The 21,117-nt window shown below is 41.3% G+C and overlaps 2 protein-coding genes across 2 annotated transcripts; both read right to left on the bottom strand.

Annotated features, from left to right (window-relative positions):
* Positions 1-1,889: 1,889 nt before the first annotated feature.
* LOC139208686 (interleukin-1 receptor-like 1) lies at positions 1,890-8,167 on the bottom strand. Its single transcript, XM_070838415.1, has 11 exons — positions 8,107-8,167; positions 7,343-7,580; positions 7,061-7,160; positions 5,586-5,736; positions 5,328-5,393; positions 4,691-4,817; positions 4,242-4,390; positions 3,997-4,134; positions 3,164-3,328; positions 2,721-2,866; positions 1,890-2,139 (listed from the first exon to the last, which is right to left on the bottom strand). The coding sequence occupies exons 1-11, from the start codon at positions 8,165-8,167 to the stop codon at positions 1,891-1,893; spliced, it is 1,590 nt and encodes a 529-aa protein (XP_070694516.1). The 3' UTR covers position 1,890.
* A 5,220-nt stretch (positions 8,168-13,387) lies between these two features.
* Positions 13,388-21,117, bottom strand: LOC139208452 (interleukin-1 receptor type 1-like). Its single transcript, XM_070838139.1, has 10 exons — positions 21,034-21,117; positions 19,997-20,165; positions 19,562-19,736; positions 19,268-19,339; positions 18,696-18,822; positions 18,314-18,453; positions 17,807-17,953; positions 17,076-17,240; positions 15,997-16,200; positions 13,388-15,490 (listed from the first exon to the last, which is right to left on the bottom strand). The coding sequence occupies exons 1-10, from the start codon at positions 21,066-21,068 to the stop codon at positions 15,297-15,299; spliced, it is 1,428 nt and encodes a 475-aa protein (XP_070694240.1). The 5' UTR covers positions 21,069-21,117; the 3' UTR covers positions 13,388-15,296.

Below are 21,117 nucleotides of genomic sequence, written 5' to 3'. Positions count from 1 at the left end.
GCAACAACACAGCAACGTGATGCACTTTTGAATACTCAAGGGTTTTATTTTTAAAAGCAACTACTCCTCAACTCAAGTAAGAGTGTCTATGTCAGGGGTGTGCATACTACGGCCAATTTTCATTGACCCACAGGAAATTCATGGAACATGGAACCTGTGCTGGACTGTGTTGTGCTTCTTAGTCTCACCACTAGGTGGAGTAACTGTCTTGAACGAGGCAGCTTCTCTATAAAATGAGTAATAGAAGAAGAAATGTGCTACAGGTGACCCAAAATGGCAGAATTAAAGAAAACGTAAGAGAGCAAGTGAGTGTAGAAAGTTTCAGACGCAGTGTACAATGAGAGCATAGCTAATAACTAATGAAGATCACTTTAGCTTTACGGAGGAGCTGCTTGATGTTAGCAGGCTAAAGAGCACCATGACGGGTGAGGATGTTTCTGAAGCTGTGCCAGGTGCAGTTGGCATGATGGGACTTAAATGGGACGAGCTGTGTGGAGGTACGACGGATGGAGCTCCAGCTGGGACAGGTGAGCACAAAGGAATCTACGGTGTCCGCCGAGGGTCAACAAAGTGGAGGTAAGGCTGTTAATTCGAGCACCAGGGTTCTAACACAGACTATTTCAAGCTTCCCTCTCTGATGCTGGTGCTGGGGGGGCAGTTTTATTCCCTGAGATCAGAAATTGACCAGTTTTGAAGAGATAGATAGATAGAAATACTTTATTGATCCCCGGGGGGAAATTCTGGTGTTACAATAGTAAAGAAGTAAAAGTGACCACCACCATGAATACAAACTAATAAATAAGCAAAATAAAAATGTACAAAATGTTGCAGGTAAAAAAATAAATACAAAGGTGATATACATCAGCTCTAGTGGATTAAAGTTAGCAATATAGCTCAGCCCAGCCCTTTGGATGTTTTTCTGTATGTGGTCCTCAGTGAAAAAAGTTTGGACACCCCTGGTATATGTCTATTTATATCTCAGGTAACAGAGTTGTGCACTTTGTCCACCACTGGTCTTTATCAGTTATACAGTGGGAACTAACTAGACATAATAGGGAGGCTGTAAGGGACATTTCAAAATAAAAGCTCACAGCAAAAACAGTAAACACAACCACAGGTCGCAGAATAAGAATGAGGTTTACATTCAGTGATTTCAGGTCAGTATAGGGTGGAGGCAGCAGTCTGCTATTAGCACACAGCTCAGAGTGACAAGATGATGACGATATTGTCACTAATTATTTTGTCTCAGTAAAAGTTTTGGCTTCACTGGAGCCTTGTTATGATCCCGAGGCCTGCAGACATTAACCTGAGAGCACGCCAGGAAATAAAAACACAAGAGAAAATGATCATTTATAGCCAGCAGCTCTTCAACAGCCTGACATCAGCTCACTACCAGTGTTTCTTTGCAGATGATATGACTTCATATGTTTTACGATTTCATTTCATTCTGTGCTGCAAAGACAAGATGCTGGCAAACATGTAGATCTGAACCGTGGAAAAAGGCTTCAAGCCACAGCCCAACATGCTTGTATGTCTTTCTTCACTACTTCACTCCAATGTTTGATTCGGACACATCAAACATGCACACATACTCTTTTCATAGACGCATGACACATTTTCACCAAAACAAACCTATAAATAAATATATATAAATGATACCACAATAAATATTTAGGACATACAACTTAAAGAAGCACATGTAGATGCACATGCATTTGAACATTTCTTTGGCTTTCTTACAGCTTGTATATATTTACATTTAACATTACTATAAATTGTTTTATACTTTTTGTGTTTCTCTTACACATCTGTAGAAAGGATGTGATGGGACTGGTTTTTGTTTTTTGCACACTTGATTCACAGAGGGCCCAACCGCAGCCCGTATGGGTGTCAGATAATAGCAGACTGTGGACATTTTTGAGCAGGTGTGGCAGGCATCAGGTATCGCACTCTCTTCCAGAAGCGTGAGTTCCACGCAGCAGCGCCACGTGAACCCTCCGGCCACTTAATGGGGGCGCTCTTATGAATCAGGTGCTGCAAGCCGGGGGGGAAGTGTGTGTATCCTTGTGGCCCAATGTCCCCCAGCTGGATCAGAATCACACTCATTTCCCTCTGGACCAGCACATGGTGGAGCCCCACCTGGAAAATGATTACACATTTCATTCCTCCCTTATTGAACACACTGGGTGTTTAGTTACGCAAATGTTTCCCCCTGAAGCAGTGCTGGAGGTTAGTAGCATAAAGTAATAAATGGCCTTTTCTAAAAGTACACCTTATTATCTATGTCACTTTTCTGGTGCAATAAATACATTTTGGCCAATTATCAACAGATAATTATTGGATTATACTTCATTTCAGACAACATAGCTCACAATACATTCACCAGATCACAGAAAGTGAGAAATATTCTGTATACATACACCAAAAAACAAATCCATTTACTAAATGAACATCATGCTGTATTGAAGCCTTGACACTAATGACTGAGACCATAATCTCATTAGGAAAATGTTTACTGAGGTAACAAAGTAAGAATTAGGCTCAATTTCTCATTGATTTCCATTCAATATTTACTTATTTTTGCGACCAGCAGGTGGCCTCCTGCTGCCCATTAGAAAGAATGAAGGAACTTCCACATTGGCTTCACTTTTCAGACCCAGAAGCTACGTCCACTTCTTTTGTACAGCCTATGCTCAATACTCCTTCTTCTAGACTCTTACCTGGCAGTCAAACCCTTCTATTAATGAGTTCTGGGGCGAGGTCTGCTGTTGGTCTGTGGTCTCAGACCCTGATCCTGAACCCGGGGTGAGGATGACAATCAGCCTCCTGCTCTGCCTCATTCGGTCCTCCAACTGCTCCAGACGGTCTGTGGGGCAAGAACTAGTTTATCTCAGGAAACATACCAAGCGGAAGAGAACAGTTCACCATGTTGGTGCTTTACTTTGATTCAGCTGTTTTTACTGAGAGGAAAACTGGAAAAAAGAAGAATGGAATGACTCTCTTCCTATTATGAGGCATCACAGTGTCTCAAACTAAGTGAGGAAAATAAAATTAGTAATGCAAGCCATGGTAATGACATCATTTATACATTAATGTGTGAGAGCCTTAAACTCTTAATCTCCAGCACATTCCCATAAAACAAAAAATGAAATGAGATTCTGACCTTCCCCAGGTATGGAATCCCTCCCATGGATGAAAAGTCGATATCCACACTTTTCCTCAAGGATGGAGGGCAGATTATTTGTGACAAACTGAGAGAGTGAGTCCTCAGTGACCTTGTCCATGCCCTGCGTCTGGTAGACCACGTAGGCGTCGTACACCCTCGTGTCTGGGACGTACAAACAAATTCAGCCTTGTATAAAAACCCAGTGCAAAGTACCACATTTCTCTCTGTCAGTTCATGTTTTGTTTTGTTTTTCTTCCCCCTGAGATTATTGTGACCCGCCACAGGCTGCCCTCTGCTGTTGTTGATTATGTGACTCATAGAGCTAAATGTGAGTTATTACAAATTTAATTATGTGGTGGAATAAACTCAATGATTTAAAGGCAGGGAAAGAATTCCCGGAAAAACATTAGGTTACATTAGTGTAGTTTGTAGTTTGTGTGTGTGTGTGTGTGTGTGTGTGTGTGTGTGTGTGTGTGTGTGTGTGTACTATCTGAATTTGAGTCAGACTCTCTCAGTGGGACTTTGTGAAGCACTACATGCATGGAGAAAGTAGCCTCATTGTCTGATTGACTCAAAAATATCGATTGTCTCAGAATTTCTTCTGCATTTCAAATTCTTTCTTTCTTCTGATGCATGTCTGGTACTTTTACTTCTACGTGCTCTGTAAGAAAAATCTGAATGTGCTCTAATGTCGAGTAAACAATGTGTTGTACCTCGTTGGTCTAACCTGGACACAAGCACCGAATGTAAAAACAGCAGTGTGTATGATGACTAGCCGAGATAACTTCTAAATTCTCCATGAATTAGAAAAGAAAAAAACTTTTCCTCACCTTTATTGTGAGTTTTTAGTGGGATGTACTGTCTGAAGAAGAGAGCGAGGTCGATCGCAAAGAACTTGACAAGAGCAGCGACAAGCACACAGAGGAACAACACACACAATCCTCCAATGACAAGTGGAATTACTGACTCTGGAAGACAATCAAAATATTACATTAGAAAGAAAGTGTGTGTGTGTGTGTGTGTGTTACTAAAGGATTATTCTACATCTTTCATGTTGTCAACAAACGTCACTGACCTCTCCGCTTCAGAGTTACTGTATAAGTCATAGTTTTGTATAAGCCCACTCCAAGGCATTTATATTCAGCCTGGAAATCTTTAGCAGACACTTTTTCAATGGCCAGGATTGCAGTGGCGATGGTCGTCTGTGTTATGTTCTCGATAACTCTGACAAAGAACACAGAGTTTGGTAAATTAAAGAAAAGGAGACAAATGGAAAGCAAACATTACAAATGGAGTCTGGTTTTGCTTTGGCTGTTTTCTTGCTGCTATTCTAAACACTGAGAGAAGCAAGCTACCCACTATTTGTTAGGAGAAGGTGGACAAATCTTACATATTAAACCTTTAAGTGTGTTTCTATCCTTGTGCATTTACAAGTCAATATACTGAAAACAAGTCCAGTGGTAACAGTTTCATTTTAGTGTCTCTCACACATTATATTAGTATTGTGCTTTTCATCAGACTCACATTTTGGTGGTTAGATCGTATCCATCTGTCTTGTTGAAAGGCTTCCCATTAACATACCAGGTTGCATAAGAGTCCAATTTTACATTAGTCCCAAGGAACACAGAGCAGTTAAGCTTGAGCTCAGAGCCTGAATGAAAGAACAAGACAATTGCCATATGTGTCAATATTGATGTATTTCAGAGCACCGAATTGAGTGCACTGAATTTACTGAAGTAAAAGTTCTGCTCTTATATGAAATATTTCCTGAGTTTTTGTGCATGCTCCCCAGAGGATGAATCGTAATGTGTCTTTTGCATCCTTCTAAATCAAATCTTCAGTGTTGCTGTCAGTGCAAACGCTCTGGACTCATGTATGTGCCATTCTGATTTTGGAAAGGAAGCCTAGTGGTAGTTACCCAAGCATCAACAAATCTTCTTCATTGTAGTTGCTGCAAGAATTGCTGTGCTTGCAGTGCTTGCAGTTCTTGCAGTGCTTGCAGCACTTGCTGTGCTTGCAGTGCTTGCTGTTCTTGCAGTGCTTGCAGCACTTGCTGTGCTTGCAGTGCTTGCTGTGCTTGCAGTGCTTGCTGTGCTTGCTGTGCTTGCAGTGGCTTGCAGCTACGTCAGCATTGAGGTGTTGCTGGGTCAAGTTTTCCTACCTTCATCGGCAAACTGCTCCTTGGTGGATGGAGAGAGGATTTCTGGTGTACGGTGGGCAACAGGATCTGTTGGCAAGCAAAATAAGATGATGAGTGCTCCTTTCCTTCTTCTTCTACAGGACACTTGACAGTGGTCACAATCCTGTGTTCAGACATACTCTGTTTGTACTTGCACGTGTGTTGGAAAGAATATATTTTGTGTTTAAGCTACCTTATCTTTTATATTTGGATTTGATTCCTGATAAAATGCTCTCTCACCTTTCACTGTCAGCCTCCTCGAGCCTGACGAGTTGTAAACCTTGAGATTGTATGACCAGGTGCAAATGCAAGTGTAGATGCCCGCTGGATCTTTGGTAGCGCCGTCAATCTGGAGGTTCTCTTCATGGTGACCTGGAAGAAGTTTATCATCCTGCAGGAGCGATCACAAACATGAGGAGGAGCAAGATAATTTGATGATGAAAATAAAGTCATATGAAAGAACTCTGGAAAGAGGACAGAAGAAGGTATTGGAGGGGATTTGGAGAGTGTGCATGCTTTGTAACATTTGACAAGCCCCACTTTCTTCATCTAATCATCCAATAAGATTGTATGTAATACAGTAATATCTACAAAAGTCTTCTTAGCTTTCATGTCAGTATCGCATGTCAAACTGAACTGAAAGCACTGATAATGAGTGCATTTGTAAATAATTCAACTATAGGAGTATCAGCAAGTGCACTTATTCAACTTACACTCAGTCTAAAAGATCCTTTATTCTACAGGGTTCCTTAGTATGCTAAAAATGGCCTAGAAACAGATTATGCAACTGTTATTTCCTCACACGTTCCTAGGAAGAACTTCTGTGGTTTTACCGCTCACTTAGAAAATAGATACAGTGTTCACTTGATACCCATCTATCAAAATCATTTGAGTTTGTAAATGGGAACAAAAAGAAAGACAAAGTCAGTGTTTTAGTGGCGTATGCTTTCAATACATATTTTGGCTGCAGTATAAATTAGAGACTAATGACCAGGAAACTTAGGAAATATAATTTCCTGTCTCAGAAATCACTGGGAAGGACACCAATAACAAATTGAACACGAAGCATTAAAAAAGCATTTGGATGTATCTTGGTCGTCAAATTAAATATCTCATATCCTGTGCTGTGGGCTGGAACATTGGGTCATTGCACTTTCATAGACTAGTTGGAGCTACAACTGTTAAGATTTCAAAACTTCCTGGTAAGCACGTTCAATCAATGTGTCATTGTCTGCAGAGGTTAATAAAGGACAAACAAGAGCTCTTACTGGCTGTATAATGTCATCAAGCTAAAGCAGCTGTAGTGCCATCCCCACCTGACCTTTACCTGCCAGCACATCAGCCCTTCATGAATCAGTCAGTCAACATATCTGACCTGAACACTGACAACAGGCCTCTGCCGGAGTCTTTATTGCTGCTCCACTGCAGCCACAGCACTCCAGCTTTATTCTGGTCTGCCTGCTTATTTCTGATCTTTGTCCTTAACATTAACCAAGTAGACCTAATTTTTATCTCACCTGCTCAGCCTGCATGTTCTGCTTTTAAATAAACACAACACAACTGCTGAGTCTCTGCTCTGCTATATATCTAATGATATATCATTACCACAAAAAAAATAAAATTATTATCAGATTTACCTTGTACCAGGTGAGTGTTCCCTTCATGTCGTCACATGTGAAACTGACAGGATCTGGACATAAGACCTGTTTGTTCACCATAGAGGTTTCGACTTCTCCATACGGAGGTGCTCTGTCTGCTTTGAGGACCTCAACTTTTACAGGATAGTTGTAACAATTACCTGTTGAGTCAGTATGTCTGGAAAAGAAGCAACAGATCAGGGCCTATTTCAACAGATCATCTCAGTGGACAGTATGTCCTTGATAGTTAGTAAATCAGAGCATGATGTGAGTTTGATCTTCCTTTTAACATCAGAAACGGTAAAAAAAAATTCCTAATTTACGTTTCCAAAGTTGCTCTATAGATGCAGGTATTCTTACCTGGCAGTGTAAAGACCAGAGTTGTCAGTTGTCAGGTTTAAGAAGATGAGTGCACAGCCCCGGTGGTGAATCATCTCGTTCTCGTCAGTGGAGATCTGGGAGCTGCCTTTGTACCATGTGAACTCTTCGTCGGGGAAGTCGCTATCGAGTAGACTGAAAGGCACAAAATAAAATGCTTCACCCTGGACAAGCTGATGGGAATCCAGTTCATAGTCGACACACGGGAGCTCAGCTGCCTCTGAAAGCCGGGGAGATGATGACAGAGAAGATGGTGATTACAATGTAAGTGAAAAGCACAATATTATTAATCCCTGGATATAAAAGAGGCTGTAATTTATTATTATTATTATTATTGTTAGTAGTACTATTAGTAAGCTGTTGAGGATGGTGATGGTTTTAAATTCACTCTTTACGTTCCTATTCTATTGATTATAATATCATATTCACATAACCAGACAAGATCAAGTTGACATACAAAACCTCAATTAGAAGAGAGACACTAACATGCAGAGGCAGACGGGACAAACACGCATGTTCTGTGCTATTGTATTTGGATTTATGCTCCATTAGAGGATCAGGCTGCATCAGTGGAGACATTCAGTGTTGGTTTTGGTCAATACAAATATAATTTCCTTTTTAAAACACAGGATACAATCCATTGCCATTATATTCTTCCACACACAGATTCAGCATTGTGAGAGTCTGGATGCAGTGCACTGCACGGATCCATCACAAATCCGTCATGCGATGACGATGTGCCCTACCTGAACTTTCCCAAGTGGTTACCACCATGAAGATGAGGACGATTAGTCGAGAAGTATTCATTTGCTGAGAGACACAGAGAGCATTTAAAAGTTAAACTACAGTAGACTGTGTATTTGTTAATGCTTCTTCAGTATTTTGCCATGACATGGTGTGAAACCTGAACCTAGCATTGCTTAGTCACCAGAAAGGTAAAGACCAGGAAGATGGGTTTTAAATGGTAGCAGGTGAGCTCCAGCTAATAATATGACTCATATTTATTTATTGAAACCCACAACCCCCAAATCAGTAATAGTGTTTGTTCCCCTCTGGTCACACAGACCCTGTATGAGGCTTTGCAGAGCAGAGCAAACACTGGCAGCTTAGCAGATGTAACTTGCAAAATAGCAGAGGCAATAACAACATTCACATCACCTAAACTAAGTTTACTTTAAGTTTACTTAAATATCTTTTTCCTTTCATTTCTCAAGCATCTAACCTACTAAATGTCAAACGGACACCACGCCCAGTGAGGCCTTCAGTTAAATCATATCAAACAAGCAAATCTTCACATTTAACAAACTCAACCTGCACTGAAAGAAACTATAAATCATGAATTAATTGTGAAAGTCATCGTCATTTAAACCTGGATCCCATCATTGAACATCTGGTTTACTTCATCAGTTTGTGGGTATGTAATGATTTGCTGTGGGGTGAGAGCATCAGAGGGGCAAGGCCAGTATTTGAGTCTCAATCCAAACACCCAAAATTCCCTGAGGGTGTAGCTTTTGTTTGTAATTAATTATGAGAGAGCTTTTTTTAAAACTACGACACAAAGTCCATTCGATAACATCTGGACTTCTCCGTACTCTGGGCATTTCTGTTTGATGAATCAAAGCATGGAGCGTCCAAAGGATGAGACACTACTTACCTGTATCTTGGTAGTCTGATTGCTTGATTGATGACTTGCTCTGTCAAGTGAAAAATATGTTCTGTGAGTGTGAAGTTAATTAAAAGCAACAAGACAAATGGCAGCAGTTGCACAAGCGTACGATGGAAAATGTGGCACAGTATCTGCACAGGACAGAGGGATCTTATCTTCTACACAGCATGTGTCCTCTCCTGATGTGGCTGAAAAACTGTGCAGTCCTGGCCATTAAGTTCAACTTCCCATAAAGAGGTATTTGTTATTTTCATTTATTAAAGTAATTTGTAGGTTTTGGTTGCACCTTATTTTACAGTACACTAATAAAATGGAACAAGCCTTACTTTTTTTTTTTTTTTTTTATCAAATTAGACAAAAAGTAGAGTCAATCTGTTCTTTATTAAACAGTAAGCAAACACAGTTATACCCTAATTACACACCATACACTACACCATCCATTACACCAAATAACAATGTAGTTACAAACCAAACTGGACGTCCAAATCCATCACAGTCTAATTAGAAATCAAATACAATGTGCTGTATCAGGCCCCAGATATGCTGCATATCATTTGTTGCTCATTAGAGGAAAACTGTCCCGTTAACTAAAGTCAAGCCACTTTCACTGTGAGCATCCACTTTGACATTACACGTAGTCACTTCATCCACTGGCAAGAGGAAAACATTGGTTAGAACAGCTTTGTAGATATTGTGGGAAAGTAAACCAATCAAGTCTGTAGTTTTAAAGTCCAGCAGTTCCAAATGAACAGACTGGAGCAGCACAGTGAATAAGAGTCTAGCTTACCTCGTAAAAGTGTTGACAGCCCCAGTGGATTCAGTCAGACTCTGTGATGTTCTTCTCGTCGGCGTGGCTTTATATCTTCTCTGCTATCAAAGAACTCACAGAGCACAGAGGATGAGTGGTGGGAGTTTTCTCTTGAAAAAGGAAACAACAACACCACGCAGAGGAGGAGAGAGAGAGAGAGAGAGAGAGAGAGAGAGAGAGAGAGAGACTATACATTCACTCAGACACATGCACAGTCTCTCTCCACCCATTTTCTGTCCCTCTCTCCCTCACATGAGCGTGCACACGCATACACAAGCACACACACACACACACACACACACACACACACACTACTTATGAATCTCACCCTGTTCATGAGAGACATTCACCCCTGAGCACGCTGTGTCAAAGGACTGCACTTTACTGGATTAAGCAATTAAGTGAATTACACAAGGGATGTACTTTACACATTAGTTACTTAAAGCAGCCTAAGATAGAGCATTATCATCCTTAACATAGTGTTGTAGAACTATACTGCAGCCAGAAATGGGACACACACAGCTACATCTGTGTCTGATTCCTCCAAACTCAGTGAGATTCAGTAACAAACAAGCGTCTGAGAAAACTCCCTGAGGCGTTGAGGTGTCAGACTTTATTTATTTTTTTTTTTTTTGGTTTACCGTCCTTGGCAGATCACCTTGTCACGAACGTGTCCACATCAGCCCCTTAATTCCACATAATCATATTTTCTCTCCCAGCTGTGCTGTTCCCAACGTAACTGAGGTCCGATTGTATAGAAGTCTCTTGGAAATGAGTCAACTTCTCATCTAATTAACTACCTCAGTAAACAGTTCCCTCATGAGTTTACGGCCTCATTTGCTTGTTTCAGCTTGATGCTCATTTTGTAAACTGTGGTCCCATCCAGAGGAAAATACACTGTAAGGGAAACCCTGCATGTTCCTGTAATCCTGTCTGCTCAGTATGATTAGAGACTTTCCAGTACGAACCAAAGGATTCTTTTACAAACAAACATGTTACAGAGAAGACTAGGGAGATGTAAGTACTCTCTAATGGCAGGACTCAGTCAATAGATGACTCTAAGTGTTTTTCAGGAAGGAAACACAGGGGATGACTGTAAGTACTTCCTAAGTTCTTGGTCAACATCAATGCATTAACATTTCGAACACTGAGGTTTGCTTTAGAAGCAACGTTTGGTTTGGTGGTGTTCTGCTTGTTATCTATTATCTATGTAGAAAATGACAACGCACTTCCCCTGTGAGCACAGGTTTTCTAGCAACACTTCACACAGTTTCACACATTTCTGTGTTTGGATAATATATGGTACAATGACAAGATTATCTGATCACCATCATTGCTTCTGCGTGTGTGTGTGTGTGTGGAGAGGAAGTAGACGATCTTGTCGTTGATACAAACATTTTACCCAACGCGACGGTTCTTTGATTTTGTCCCAGCTTGAAGAAAGTGCATAGCTGAATTCATGCAAAGTGTGATACAGATAACTACAGAATTAGTGGACGAGATGAGAAGACGACCGAGAGAGAGAGAGAGAGAGAGAGAGAGAGGAAGGGTGGTGGAAATGAGACAGGAAGAGCATGCAGCCCCATAGCACGCTCACTTTTTGGACCTCGGCCACGCTGTCACCTGCGCGCTGGTTTAGGCAGAGAACTCGAGCTGCTCTGCTGCACACATGACCAGCCTCAGCTCGTGAGGATCTCCCTAACACAGTTCTCAGGGGAAAGATGATTAATCATCACTCCCGCATATCTGATATGAACATATTTGTGGGGGGGAACACCAAACTCTAAATATGATCAGCTGTTGCAACAGATATTTCAGTGTGTGTGTGTGAAATGTTGTGCTCAAATATGACATATGAATGATAATAAAGCATAAAAACACAAATACTTTTGAGTAATCTTGTCACTGGATGCTCAGGGAGACTGAAAATATATCTAGTTGTTATATAACAGTTTTTATTGTATATATATTGTATATATATATATATAGATTGTAAAATGTTTACAAGCAACAGGACATAAAAACACTCATATTATGGGATGGAGGAGGGAAGAAGTGGAGGGTATTTCAACAACATTCAAGCTTCACTTGTTAAACTGTGTAACCATGATTTAGGCCAAACTTTGACTGTGTACTTAGGCAGTGGCATTTTTGGGGCGAGGATGTGGTTTCAGTCGTGACAGCCCATAAAAGATGTGTCTGGTCTGTATTGTGGACTGTACTGAGACAAGTCACTATATTTTCAAAAGTAGTGATGCAGTTTCTGAAAATATTTCCAAACAAAATCCACTTTATCAAAGAAATAAGACATTGTCCGGTAAGTATGCGCAGTCTGTTGATGGGTTTGGATGTGTAAGACATTCCTCTCTGTGCTGGAAAAAAACACTGTGGGTCACAAAAGGAAACTGACATGCTTAAGATATGGATAACAAAACTAAATATTTGTCATAGGATGTCTGTAGTCATGGTCTTCCCACAAAAAAAGGATTGTACACCAGCCTGGATCCTCTATAATCTTTTCAAATGATGCATTAGTTCTGACAGTCACCACACACACACACACACACACACACACACATTAGAAGTCAAAGCAGTCTTTTCCAAAACCAACACGTCAACTCTGACTTTCAAAGAGTTTCATGTGAACCAGACTGTGAGTCAGACTCTAAGCGTTGGGATAACGGATAGGTAGACTTTCACGATGCAGTTTTTTTTTTTTCTAAACAAAACATCCGGAGATATTTGGATTATTCTACTTGTACCAAACTGTAATCAGCTGTAATCATCTGCTTGTTTGTCCTGTTTTAGATCATGCTGAGAATTAGAAGGTTACAAAATGTTTCAAGAAAGAAATGTGTGTCTACTTTGGCGGTTATGGAGGCACTGGGGGGTATGGGGTGGTGGTGGTGGTGGTGGGGGGTGTTCCTGTGAAGTAAGATGGAAGACCAGCATGGCGACAACAGTGGCTACTGAAATTATTATTATCGGGGTTTGTCTGTCAGAGGTGAATGGGTTTGAAGAAAATTATTTTCATGACGCAAAAGTGAAGTCGGAGGAGTTTGAATAACAGTCTAAAGTCTGCCTGAAAGTCAGAGATCACCCTATCCGCAGCTAAGACGTAGTATATTCCCACTACATGCTGAAATAAGGAAATAGAGAGGTGTAAGATGGAAGAATCACTGAATATTGTGAACTAAAGATCTGTGAGGAAGGAGACGTTTTCCCCTTTAAGGATGTGGGACTCCTCTGCCACACACTCACCGACCACACTTGGACCACGTCAGTCACCTCTGCGTTGGAAAAAGGGTTGCTGCTGGTTCCTGCTGAATTAAAAACTGACCAGTCTGCCAGCAAGCTTGAGAAATCTGCTCCATCATTTCCCGGTTAGTGACTGCTGGCCAGGCAGGCTGCCAACCGTCTGTCTAACACGCCCGACCAGGGAGAATACTTTCAGTAGGTGCGGTGGATGTAAACCGAGGGTCTGATAGAAGTTACAGAAGTGGTATAGAGTAGATTAGAGAGAGGAGAGGAGACTCACAACAAGATACAGTTATTGTATTGAGCTTTTAGAACAGAAAACAGGAGCTGGGAGGCAGGAGCAATGTTTTGGTATTTGGTGTCACCTGTTCTCGAAACTGGGCCAAACTGCTGACGGTGCATCTGAGAAATGTAGAAAAAAATATTTTTCATCTTTTTCTATAACATGGTTGTGGAAATCCCAGAGTGAAGGTGACAAGATTGTCACTGCAATTACAATACAGTTCAAATAATAATCAGCTTGTCCCTTGCAGCAGTTACCATTGTGTCTAGTAATTTAATACTATAGTATAATAGTACATCTGCATAATAATACACGTACACCACTATCAGAGTCACAGTACTGAAAGACACATAGAAAAAGACTATTTGCAGTTGATTGCGTGAGTCTGTCTTGGAGGTGTTAATCTGATTCTAATCTGACAATTGGGCAGAAAGCATGTCAGATTGCACGTCTTACAAACCAACACAGTTCTGACGGTCTAATCAGACAAAATCACTTCAAAAAGTTACATCTGGCATCGTGTGTAGATGTTCTAGCATCTGCTTGTATCTCACACCATCTGTTTGTGAGAATAAAATGGAGTTCTTCCAGTAAGATGATTCAACAGTGTTAACTTAATGTGATGAGACCTGCACAATTTACATGTGATAGGAACAATCCATCACCATGTTTGTGCAGCACAGTGACAGTTGGGGCAGATTAGCTTAGTTTAGCATTCAAACTGAGGGCAGTTATCCTGGCCCTGCCTCAAGTTTGGAAACAGGCCTACCAGCGCTGCCAAAGCTCAACAATTAACACATTGTTACGCAACAATCCGCACACCAACAGAAATGTGAACACAACTATTTGTGATTGGAGGAATTTACATGCTGCACCAACTTCCTGACGTACAAAATTGGACAGCTGTTTCTCCTACATCCTAGTTTTGTTAAACACTCAGACATGAGATTGGCATTGATCTCCTAATTCCCAACTTCGTGCAAATGATGCATGCACGGATGTTTTAAGTGCAGAACTGTTTATGTTTCAGGAGAACTGAGAGAAGGCTCTTCACTTCACTCTGGCATGTTGTTTCACAAAGTTGGACAAATCACTCAACCAGGTGTAATATAAAATGGATTTTAGCTTTCAGGAGTGGAAGAACCAGGGTGGCTGAAAACATCTTTTCTGTTCCTACTTAAATTGCAACATATTCCAGGAATCAGGGCTGGAAAAAAAAACAGTATTGGAAGTTTAATCATCGCTCACATCAACGTACTACAGGCACTGTAGTACAAAACAAAAGGTCACGTGCTTATCAGGGATGCTACACGTGTGTGTAGCATAGTACGGTACACCAAAAAGGTAATATAAATAAAAGAAAAGACCAATCCAGAGCAGTCTTAGATAAACCCAAATCTCTTTGCTTATGTCTCATTACCCCTTCAGATTTGAAGAACAAAAATGAGGTCTATTCGGGTATTGCAGTTTTAATGTTGAACTGAATGCGTGATGTTTCCAGCTGGAGTAAAAAGAGAACAAGGCGACTGAAAATGTGCTGATCTTCATGAAGTTCTTCCGCTCCGAGGCTGCAGTTCTGTGCACATTTTATTCTGATCAATATCTAACTTCTGAAAAGAGAGATAAGTTGCTTCCAAGGTTTTTTCTGTCTCTCTCTGAACACTTTGTTCATAAGCAGATGTCACAGTGTGCGTGCTTCCATTTCTAAACAAGCAAACGATACTGGTCACCAGTTTTTATGAAGAGGCTCTAACATCAAGTATTCCAGTTTTGTTCCCGGAAGAAATCCAATTGAGGTGATGACGAATGACAGAGAGTTTCAGGATGCCGTCTGGTTCCTGGCCAAGTGTTTGGCCCGAAGGTTCAGACTAAGTCAAAGTTTATGTTGGATCCCATCTGTAAAACTTTGGGATAAGTTTGTTTAGTCAGCAGTCTGGTGTTGCCCTGCAGGAACTGAGGGCATGTGGTATCTCAGATTCTTCCAGAAGTTTCTATTTGACCGTAATGTTCTCCGTTTGTGGGTTCCATCAGAGGGTTTCTTCCACTTCAGAGCTCCTTGTTTCCTCTTGATAAAACGCAGAGACTCTGGCAGGCCACTGTAGTCCACTGGACCACCTGGTGGAACAGAGCAGAGACCGTTTCTTCAAATCAACATGTTAAATGCCAAACTTTCAGAATAATGCTTTGCTCAACTATGACTTTGATTGTAGTTTAACACGTCCAGAGGATCAAACAAACGCTTGCAGCCCAATGTGGCTCATTACTAGACAACAAAATTGTTAAACGGATGAAAAATGGAGAGGAAACTTTGCTATTCTTAAAGGAAGAGTTCAACATTTTGGGAAAATTATGTATTCACTTTCTTACTGAGACTTAGATGAGAGGACTGGTCCACAAGAACCAGGACCTAAGAGACCAGGATTTGAATCCTATGGTCTTTACGTACTCACTAGTATGTACTAGTCATGGAAAAAAAATGACGTTTGTCTTATTTATGGCAACAGAGGAAAACTTAAATGAAGTTATATAAACCAAAGGGTTTATTCTCTGCACTGTGATTGTTCTGTGATTGTCATTATTCTCTGGATGTCGTCTCGTGACACAGCGGGGTCTTCTCTCACCGATCTCAACCAGAATCACTCGCAGGTCGTTCTGGGTCAAAGCGTCATGAAGGCCAACTTTGCGTTCATAGCACAGCTGGTTCTGGTTGTCACATAAGGGTACATCCTCTGTTTTTCCTTCAGTGGAGGATTTCGCCTCAGATGACAGGATGATTATCAGCCTGCGACACTGACGCACTGTAGCTGCAATGACATCAGCCACCGCTGTAAGGAATTAAACACAGAAACTGACATCACTGTCGGGTAAAACACTCCTCTGCAAACTGAGGAACAGCGAGCCTCTTATCTGGCTACAATCTACCTTTGTCCAAAGCATAATAGTTTTTAGGTAAAATTCCAACTACTTCAAGGAATCTAATAATATTCATTTTACATAAGTGTAAAAGGGAAACAGTGCATCAGTTTTGTTTATTACAAAACGTTAAAAGTAAGTTCACCTAAACTACAAGAAGATATTTGCATCTTTTGGGGCCTGTGCAATGTCCTGGACAACAGAATGACAAGTCTAACTATTTGCCTCTATTCATGTATTTGCAATTAGGGACTCAAAGTTTTCCCTGCCGGAGAATTCAAAATATCTCTATCTGTCATTTCCCTTCTCTCTGCAAGTTGATAAAACCACTGCCTTTTTTTGTGTAAAATGGTCACCATCAAAGTCACCCTTAGTATCCTTGACTTGTGCAAACCACCTGGATACCAAAAGTGGTATTGCAGCTATAAAAGTAACTGAATTGTCCTCAATAACAAGCTGAATATATGCAGAAGGAGGCTACTTCTGAAAATCATTGCTACAGGTTCTATGATAACCATTAGAGGACGTAAAGGTACCCTTTTCATCACTAGTGGCAAAGTTTTTAAGAGCACCATCATCATTTTTCAAGTGAGGCAACACAGTGAGGAACACAAGCAGGTTAGAAAATTGGCTTTGCAAATGTTTTATGAGGTAAGAAATGTATTTAGCTTATTAGACACACAACATGTTTTAGTGAGAAACACGTAGCTCTTGTTTGTTTGCTAGAAAAACCCCACGTCACTTACAAATGTTTCAAATGTGAACCAGGTGCGTGTCTGTTCCTGACCTTCTCCGGGGCAGTCGTCCCGTCCTCTGATGTAAAGGGAGTAACCATGTTGTTCCTCCAGCTGCTCAGGCAGGATCTGGAGGGCAAAGCTCGCCGTCTCAGCTAAGCTCACGTTGTCTGCGTGGAGGAAGCTCACGTAGGCGTCGTAGAGCTTCCCATCAGAAGCTGAAGAGAGGACAGCATTGTCACCGTGAAGTTTCAGACAAAGAGAGGATCACCATCATGGCATATTTCAACTCTTAAGGACTCTCTTTCTTATCTATTTCAACCTGTCTAGTACTGAGTGCTGCATGGGATTTATGCAGAAAATAGACTCTGACATTTTGTTCAGCAAGATAAACTTCATGAATGAAAAGCACAGTCATGATTTTTGCAGTTGCCAGAGGTAAAAAGCTAATGTTAGTCTACAAATGAACTGCATCACGGCTGCATGACTTCAACATTAACACCACTGAGCTCCACCACAGTTTGTACAAACTACAATTGTAAAATACTATTGACTGATAAATCTACAAGTTGCAAAGTTTGTTGAGTTAGAATAGTTTGCACGAGTACAAGTATAAACATATAAAGGCTGTAAAGGCACTTGACAAGTGGAACACATTTAGCATTCAGTCAGTCAGCCTACTGTTCGTACATGTTGCTATGCAAACAAGACAGTTTCTGGGATTAGGCAGGATCCAGGCAGGTGATTCCACAGAAAAACATACCTTTTACAAAAAAGCACTGACCTTGTTGTTTGGAAAAATGTCTCATCAGTTTCCTGTAAGCCAACACTAGATCTACTTTAAAAAAAAGGAAGGCAGCAGCGAGAGCCAGAAGAGCCAGAGAGGCAGTGAGGCAGAGAGCCACGCTGGTGTGGAGGCCAGAGCGGTCAGCTGGAGAGAGGAAGAGGCCGACACAGTTAAACAAATACGGCTACGGCTCTGAGGAGAATTTCAAAATGTGTCCTTTCTGTGGAAATCTTTCTGGGAAAGTCTTCAGAGACCTGTTGCATCCTCTCTGCTCATTTCTGTTTTTACAACCGATCCCTTTATGAATAAGGTCTAAGCAGACTTTAGCAGTTCTTTCTGTTTGGCCTCATTCGTGTACAGTTTGTTTTGAGATCGGTACAATATTTAAAGAAAAAAGCATCAAATGATTCAATTTACAATGAGGAAATATAACATGGTGTTGGGCTTTGATTATGTTGATGTTCCCTACACGTCACTGTAATGCTTTAAAGAAAAATCAAATACCCTCTTGAAGCCGCAACTCGCCGACTTCCTCACCAACTGGGCTCATTATGTGGCAACAAAAGGGGACGTTTAGGAACCGACGACGGACGTTAGAGATGGACAGAGTGGACACACCATACACTGTGCCTCTGTTCCGAGTGCTAAAAGGGACAGGACAAGTCATTCAATCAGTCACGAGTGTCATGTCATGTATGTGTTTGTGCTTTTGTTCAGCTTTTTTTGTTTAAGAGCGGAATTAACAATGGTTAACAAGAAGGAGGCAGCACAATGCACATTTCACCCAAATATCAAAGTGCTGGGCGCCAAAGTTATTCAATGGCAGACAAATGTTGCTTGTCTTGTTACGGTGCACGTTCTCCACGGACAAGAGGCAGAAACTCACAATTTCCAGGAGTGGTGGAGTTCTTTGTGGTCCTCTGAATAGTCCCCATCAACTGTCCAGAATATGAGCGTCTCATTGTCCTCACTGAAGCCTATGTAGGCTAAACACTTCAGCTCCGCTCTCATACCTGGTCGTCAGTGGAATTGAAACAGAAAGCAGCTGTCACTCTGCACATCCTGGTGTTTTTGGTTGAATTTTAGTTCATTCAACTTTTGATCAAAGTCTGACTGTCTGGTGAGCTTCATGTGAAAGCCTCCATGTCCTCCTTCTGACAAAATGAAGCCCAAACAATAGATGACAAACCCCCACATCAGAAGATCTCATGTCAAGTGTCCTGTTAACGTATACTGTAGCATGTCCACTATGTTTTTTCACATATGGTCGTGCAAAACTTCATGAAGGAATTATCAGCCTTTCATCGTCCTTCATAAATGCTAAATATAGAACAGGATATGACTAAACCTGCAGTAAGAGATGGCAATCACATTTCACCACATTGTAAACTTGAACCTTACAGACATTCAGTAAGTGCATGTCACTATGACAGTGGTTATACTTTGAGTGTTACTTGCCTACTTCAACCACGACCACTTCCTGTTGAGGAAACACCACCTCTGGCTGTGCAAAAACTGTATCTGAAAGCACTAAAGACACACAATCGATACAAGAGAAAATAATACAGTATTAGACAAAATAATAGTAGAGCTGCCAACAGGAAAATACCGATTCACTTCAACGATCTCTCTTGATCCCTGAACGGAAGTTGCTGTAGCTGTCAGAGTACAATGACTCGAGGGTAGATTAGAGAAAACTAAAAGCACTTTCACAACCACCAGTGTGATGACACGTCAGGCTGCGGTACGTACAGTTGTTAATTGTCAGCCGAATGCTTCGCGCAGCTGTGTATTCCCTGCCGTCCAAGGTGACGTCGACCAGGCAGGTGTATATCCCAGCATCCCTCTCTGAGGGTGAAGACAGTCTCATGAAGCCATCCTCATCCACAGAGAAGGACTCCTCTTCCTGCTCCACTGGGCGGCAGTTCTGCAGACACACACACACACACACACACACACACACACACACACACACACAGACTGTAAGTACTTTCTGCTGCTGCTCGCCCAAGAACAGCCACATCATGGTGGTTTGAGACGTTTCTGTGGGGCTTCTGCGAGCATGTTTTTAATTGCTGGTGGTGGCAACGCTCCTCCTGAAGCCGCCGCTGAAGATGTTGAGGCTGACTGAGCGAGAGCACGCGGTGAAAACAGCACACGAGTGTCATGTCATGGGGCTCCATGTACCTTCATCCATCGTGCATTTCTTGTGTTATTCAGTCTGAAGATCTCTGATTGTTTGCAGGGAAGAACTTCGCTGACTCCCCGGGTCATGGATATGGTCTCAGGTGGATCGGGGCACCTTTCACTGGACACCGACACCCCATACTTTAACCTCAACAATCCAGTCTTGCCCCTGAAGAGAAGGGGATAAATAATGAGAGAGCTGCAGGACAGGCCGACATAATAACCTCACTGGGAATGTCAATGTGTCTTGTTTGTTTGATTCTAAACAACTCAGGTGATCTTAATCTTAATCTTAATAATGTGTAAGATGATTTTTCCATGATGCAGTCCACCAATGATGACTAAGGCCTAAATAAGAGGTTATAACCTACAATTATTCTGTTGTGCAGTCTGAGAGTTATGAGAAGGAGTGTGAAGCAATTTCACATCATTTTACGATCGACCAGGCTCATCTGTAATGAATAGAAATGCCTCATGTTTTGGGCGTATTTAACCACTCATCTCTGAAATCCCCGTTCCTCCAAACATAAAGGAGACCCACTACAGGATTTTTATGAAATATTCATCGAGGGAGTGTTTGAAAAGTTGAAGCCTGAGATGGATCCTTGTATTTTATTTACATATTTGACACATTGGAACTGGGCTTACATCTCTTTTCTATTTTTTTCTCCTTTGTTTTAAACACATTTCCCCTTCAGCCCCATTGCATCCTTCCCCCAACTGCCAAGCAAATACACTCAGCAACCAGTTTATAAGGTACACTTAGCTAAAAATGCAATAAGCAATACATCCTTTTTTTGTTAAAGCTTGTTGAAACTGCAGAAAGGTGTTGATTAATGATCATTCTGTCATGTGCTGCAGTTTGTGGTGCAGCTGAACTGTATCACGCTGTACAGAGAGGCGCTCCTGTTTATTCAGCTCAGCCTCACTGATACAAAATATTATAAGAAAAAGACCTCTCTGCACTTCTCAGAGCAACTTTGGGCTCAGTCAGGATCAAATGCAGTCAAACACGAGCCACACAGGAGTTTCTATACCTTTTTTCACAGGTGTAGGATCCATTATGAGACATCTGCACAGGTAGAAACCACAGTAAGCCGTCCCTGACTTCCACTCCAGTG

This window comes from Pempheris klunzingeri, chromosome 10 (genome assembly GCF_042242105.1).
Source record: "Pempheris klunzingeri isolate RE-2024b chromosome 10, fPemKlu1.hap1, whole genome shotgun sequence".
Taxonomy (NCBI): Eukaryota; Metazoa; Chordata; class Actinopteri; order Acropomatiformes; family Pempheridae; genus Pempheris; species Pempheris klunzingeri.
Note: the sequence above shows the minus strand (reverse complement) of the source record. Positions and strands in the feature narration are given on the sequence as shown.

Bases quoted from the DNA above. Each gene is read 5' to 3' on its own strand.
- LOC139208686 (XM_070838415.1), bottom strand. From the start codon at position 8,167: ATGAATACTTCTCGACTAATCGTCCTCATCTTCATGGTGGTAACCACT. The intron at 5,737-7,060 runs GTGAACAAACAG...TCGCTCCTGCAG, and splicing joins GAGAAGTCGAAACCTCTATG to GATGATAAACTTCTTCCAGG. The intron at 4,391-4,690 runs GTGAGTCTGATG...GTTCTTTGTCAG, and splicing joins TACGATCTAACCACCAAAAT to AGTTATCGAGAACATAACAC.
- LOC139208452 (XM_070838139.1), bottom strand. From the start codon at position 21,068: ATGTCTCATAATGGATCCTACACCTGTGAAAAAAG. The intron at 18,823-19,267 runs GCAAGTAACACT...ACTGACGACCAG, and splicing joins AGTGGTCGTGGTTGAAGTAG to GTATGAGAGCGGAGCTGAAG. The intron at 17,954-18,313 runs GTATTTGATTTT...TCCTCTCTCCAG, and splicing joins CGAGTTGCGGCTTCAAGAGG to CTGACCGCTCTGGCCTCCAC.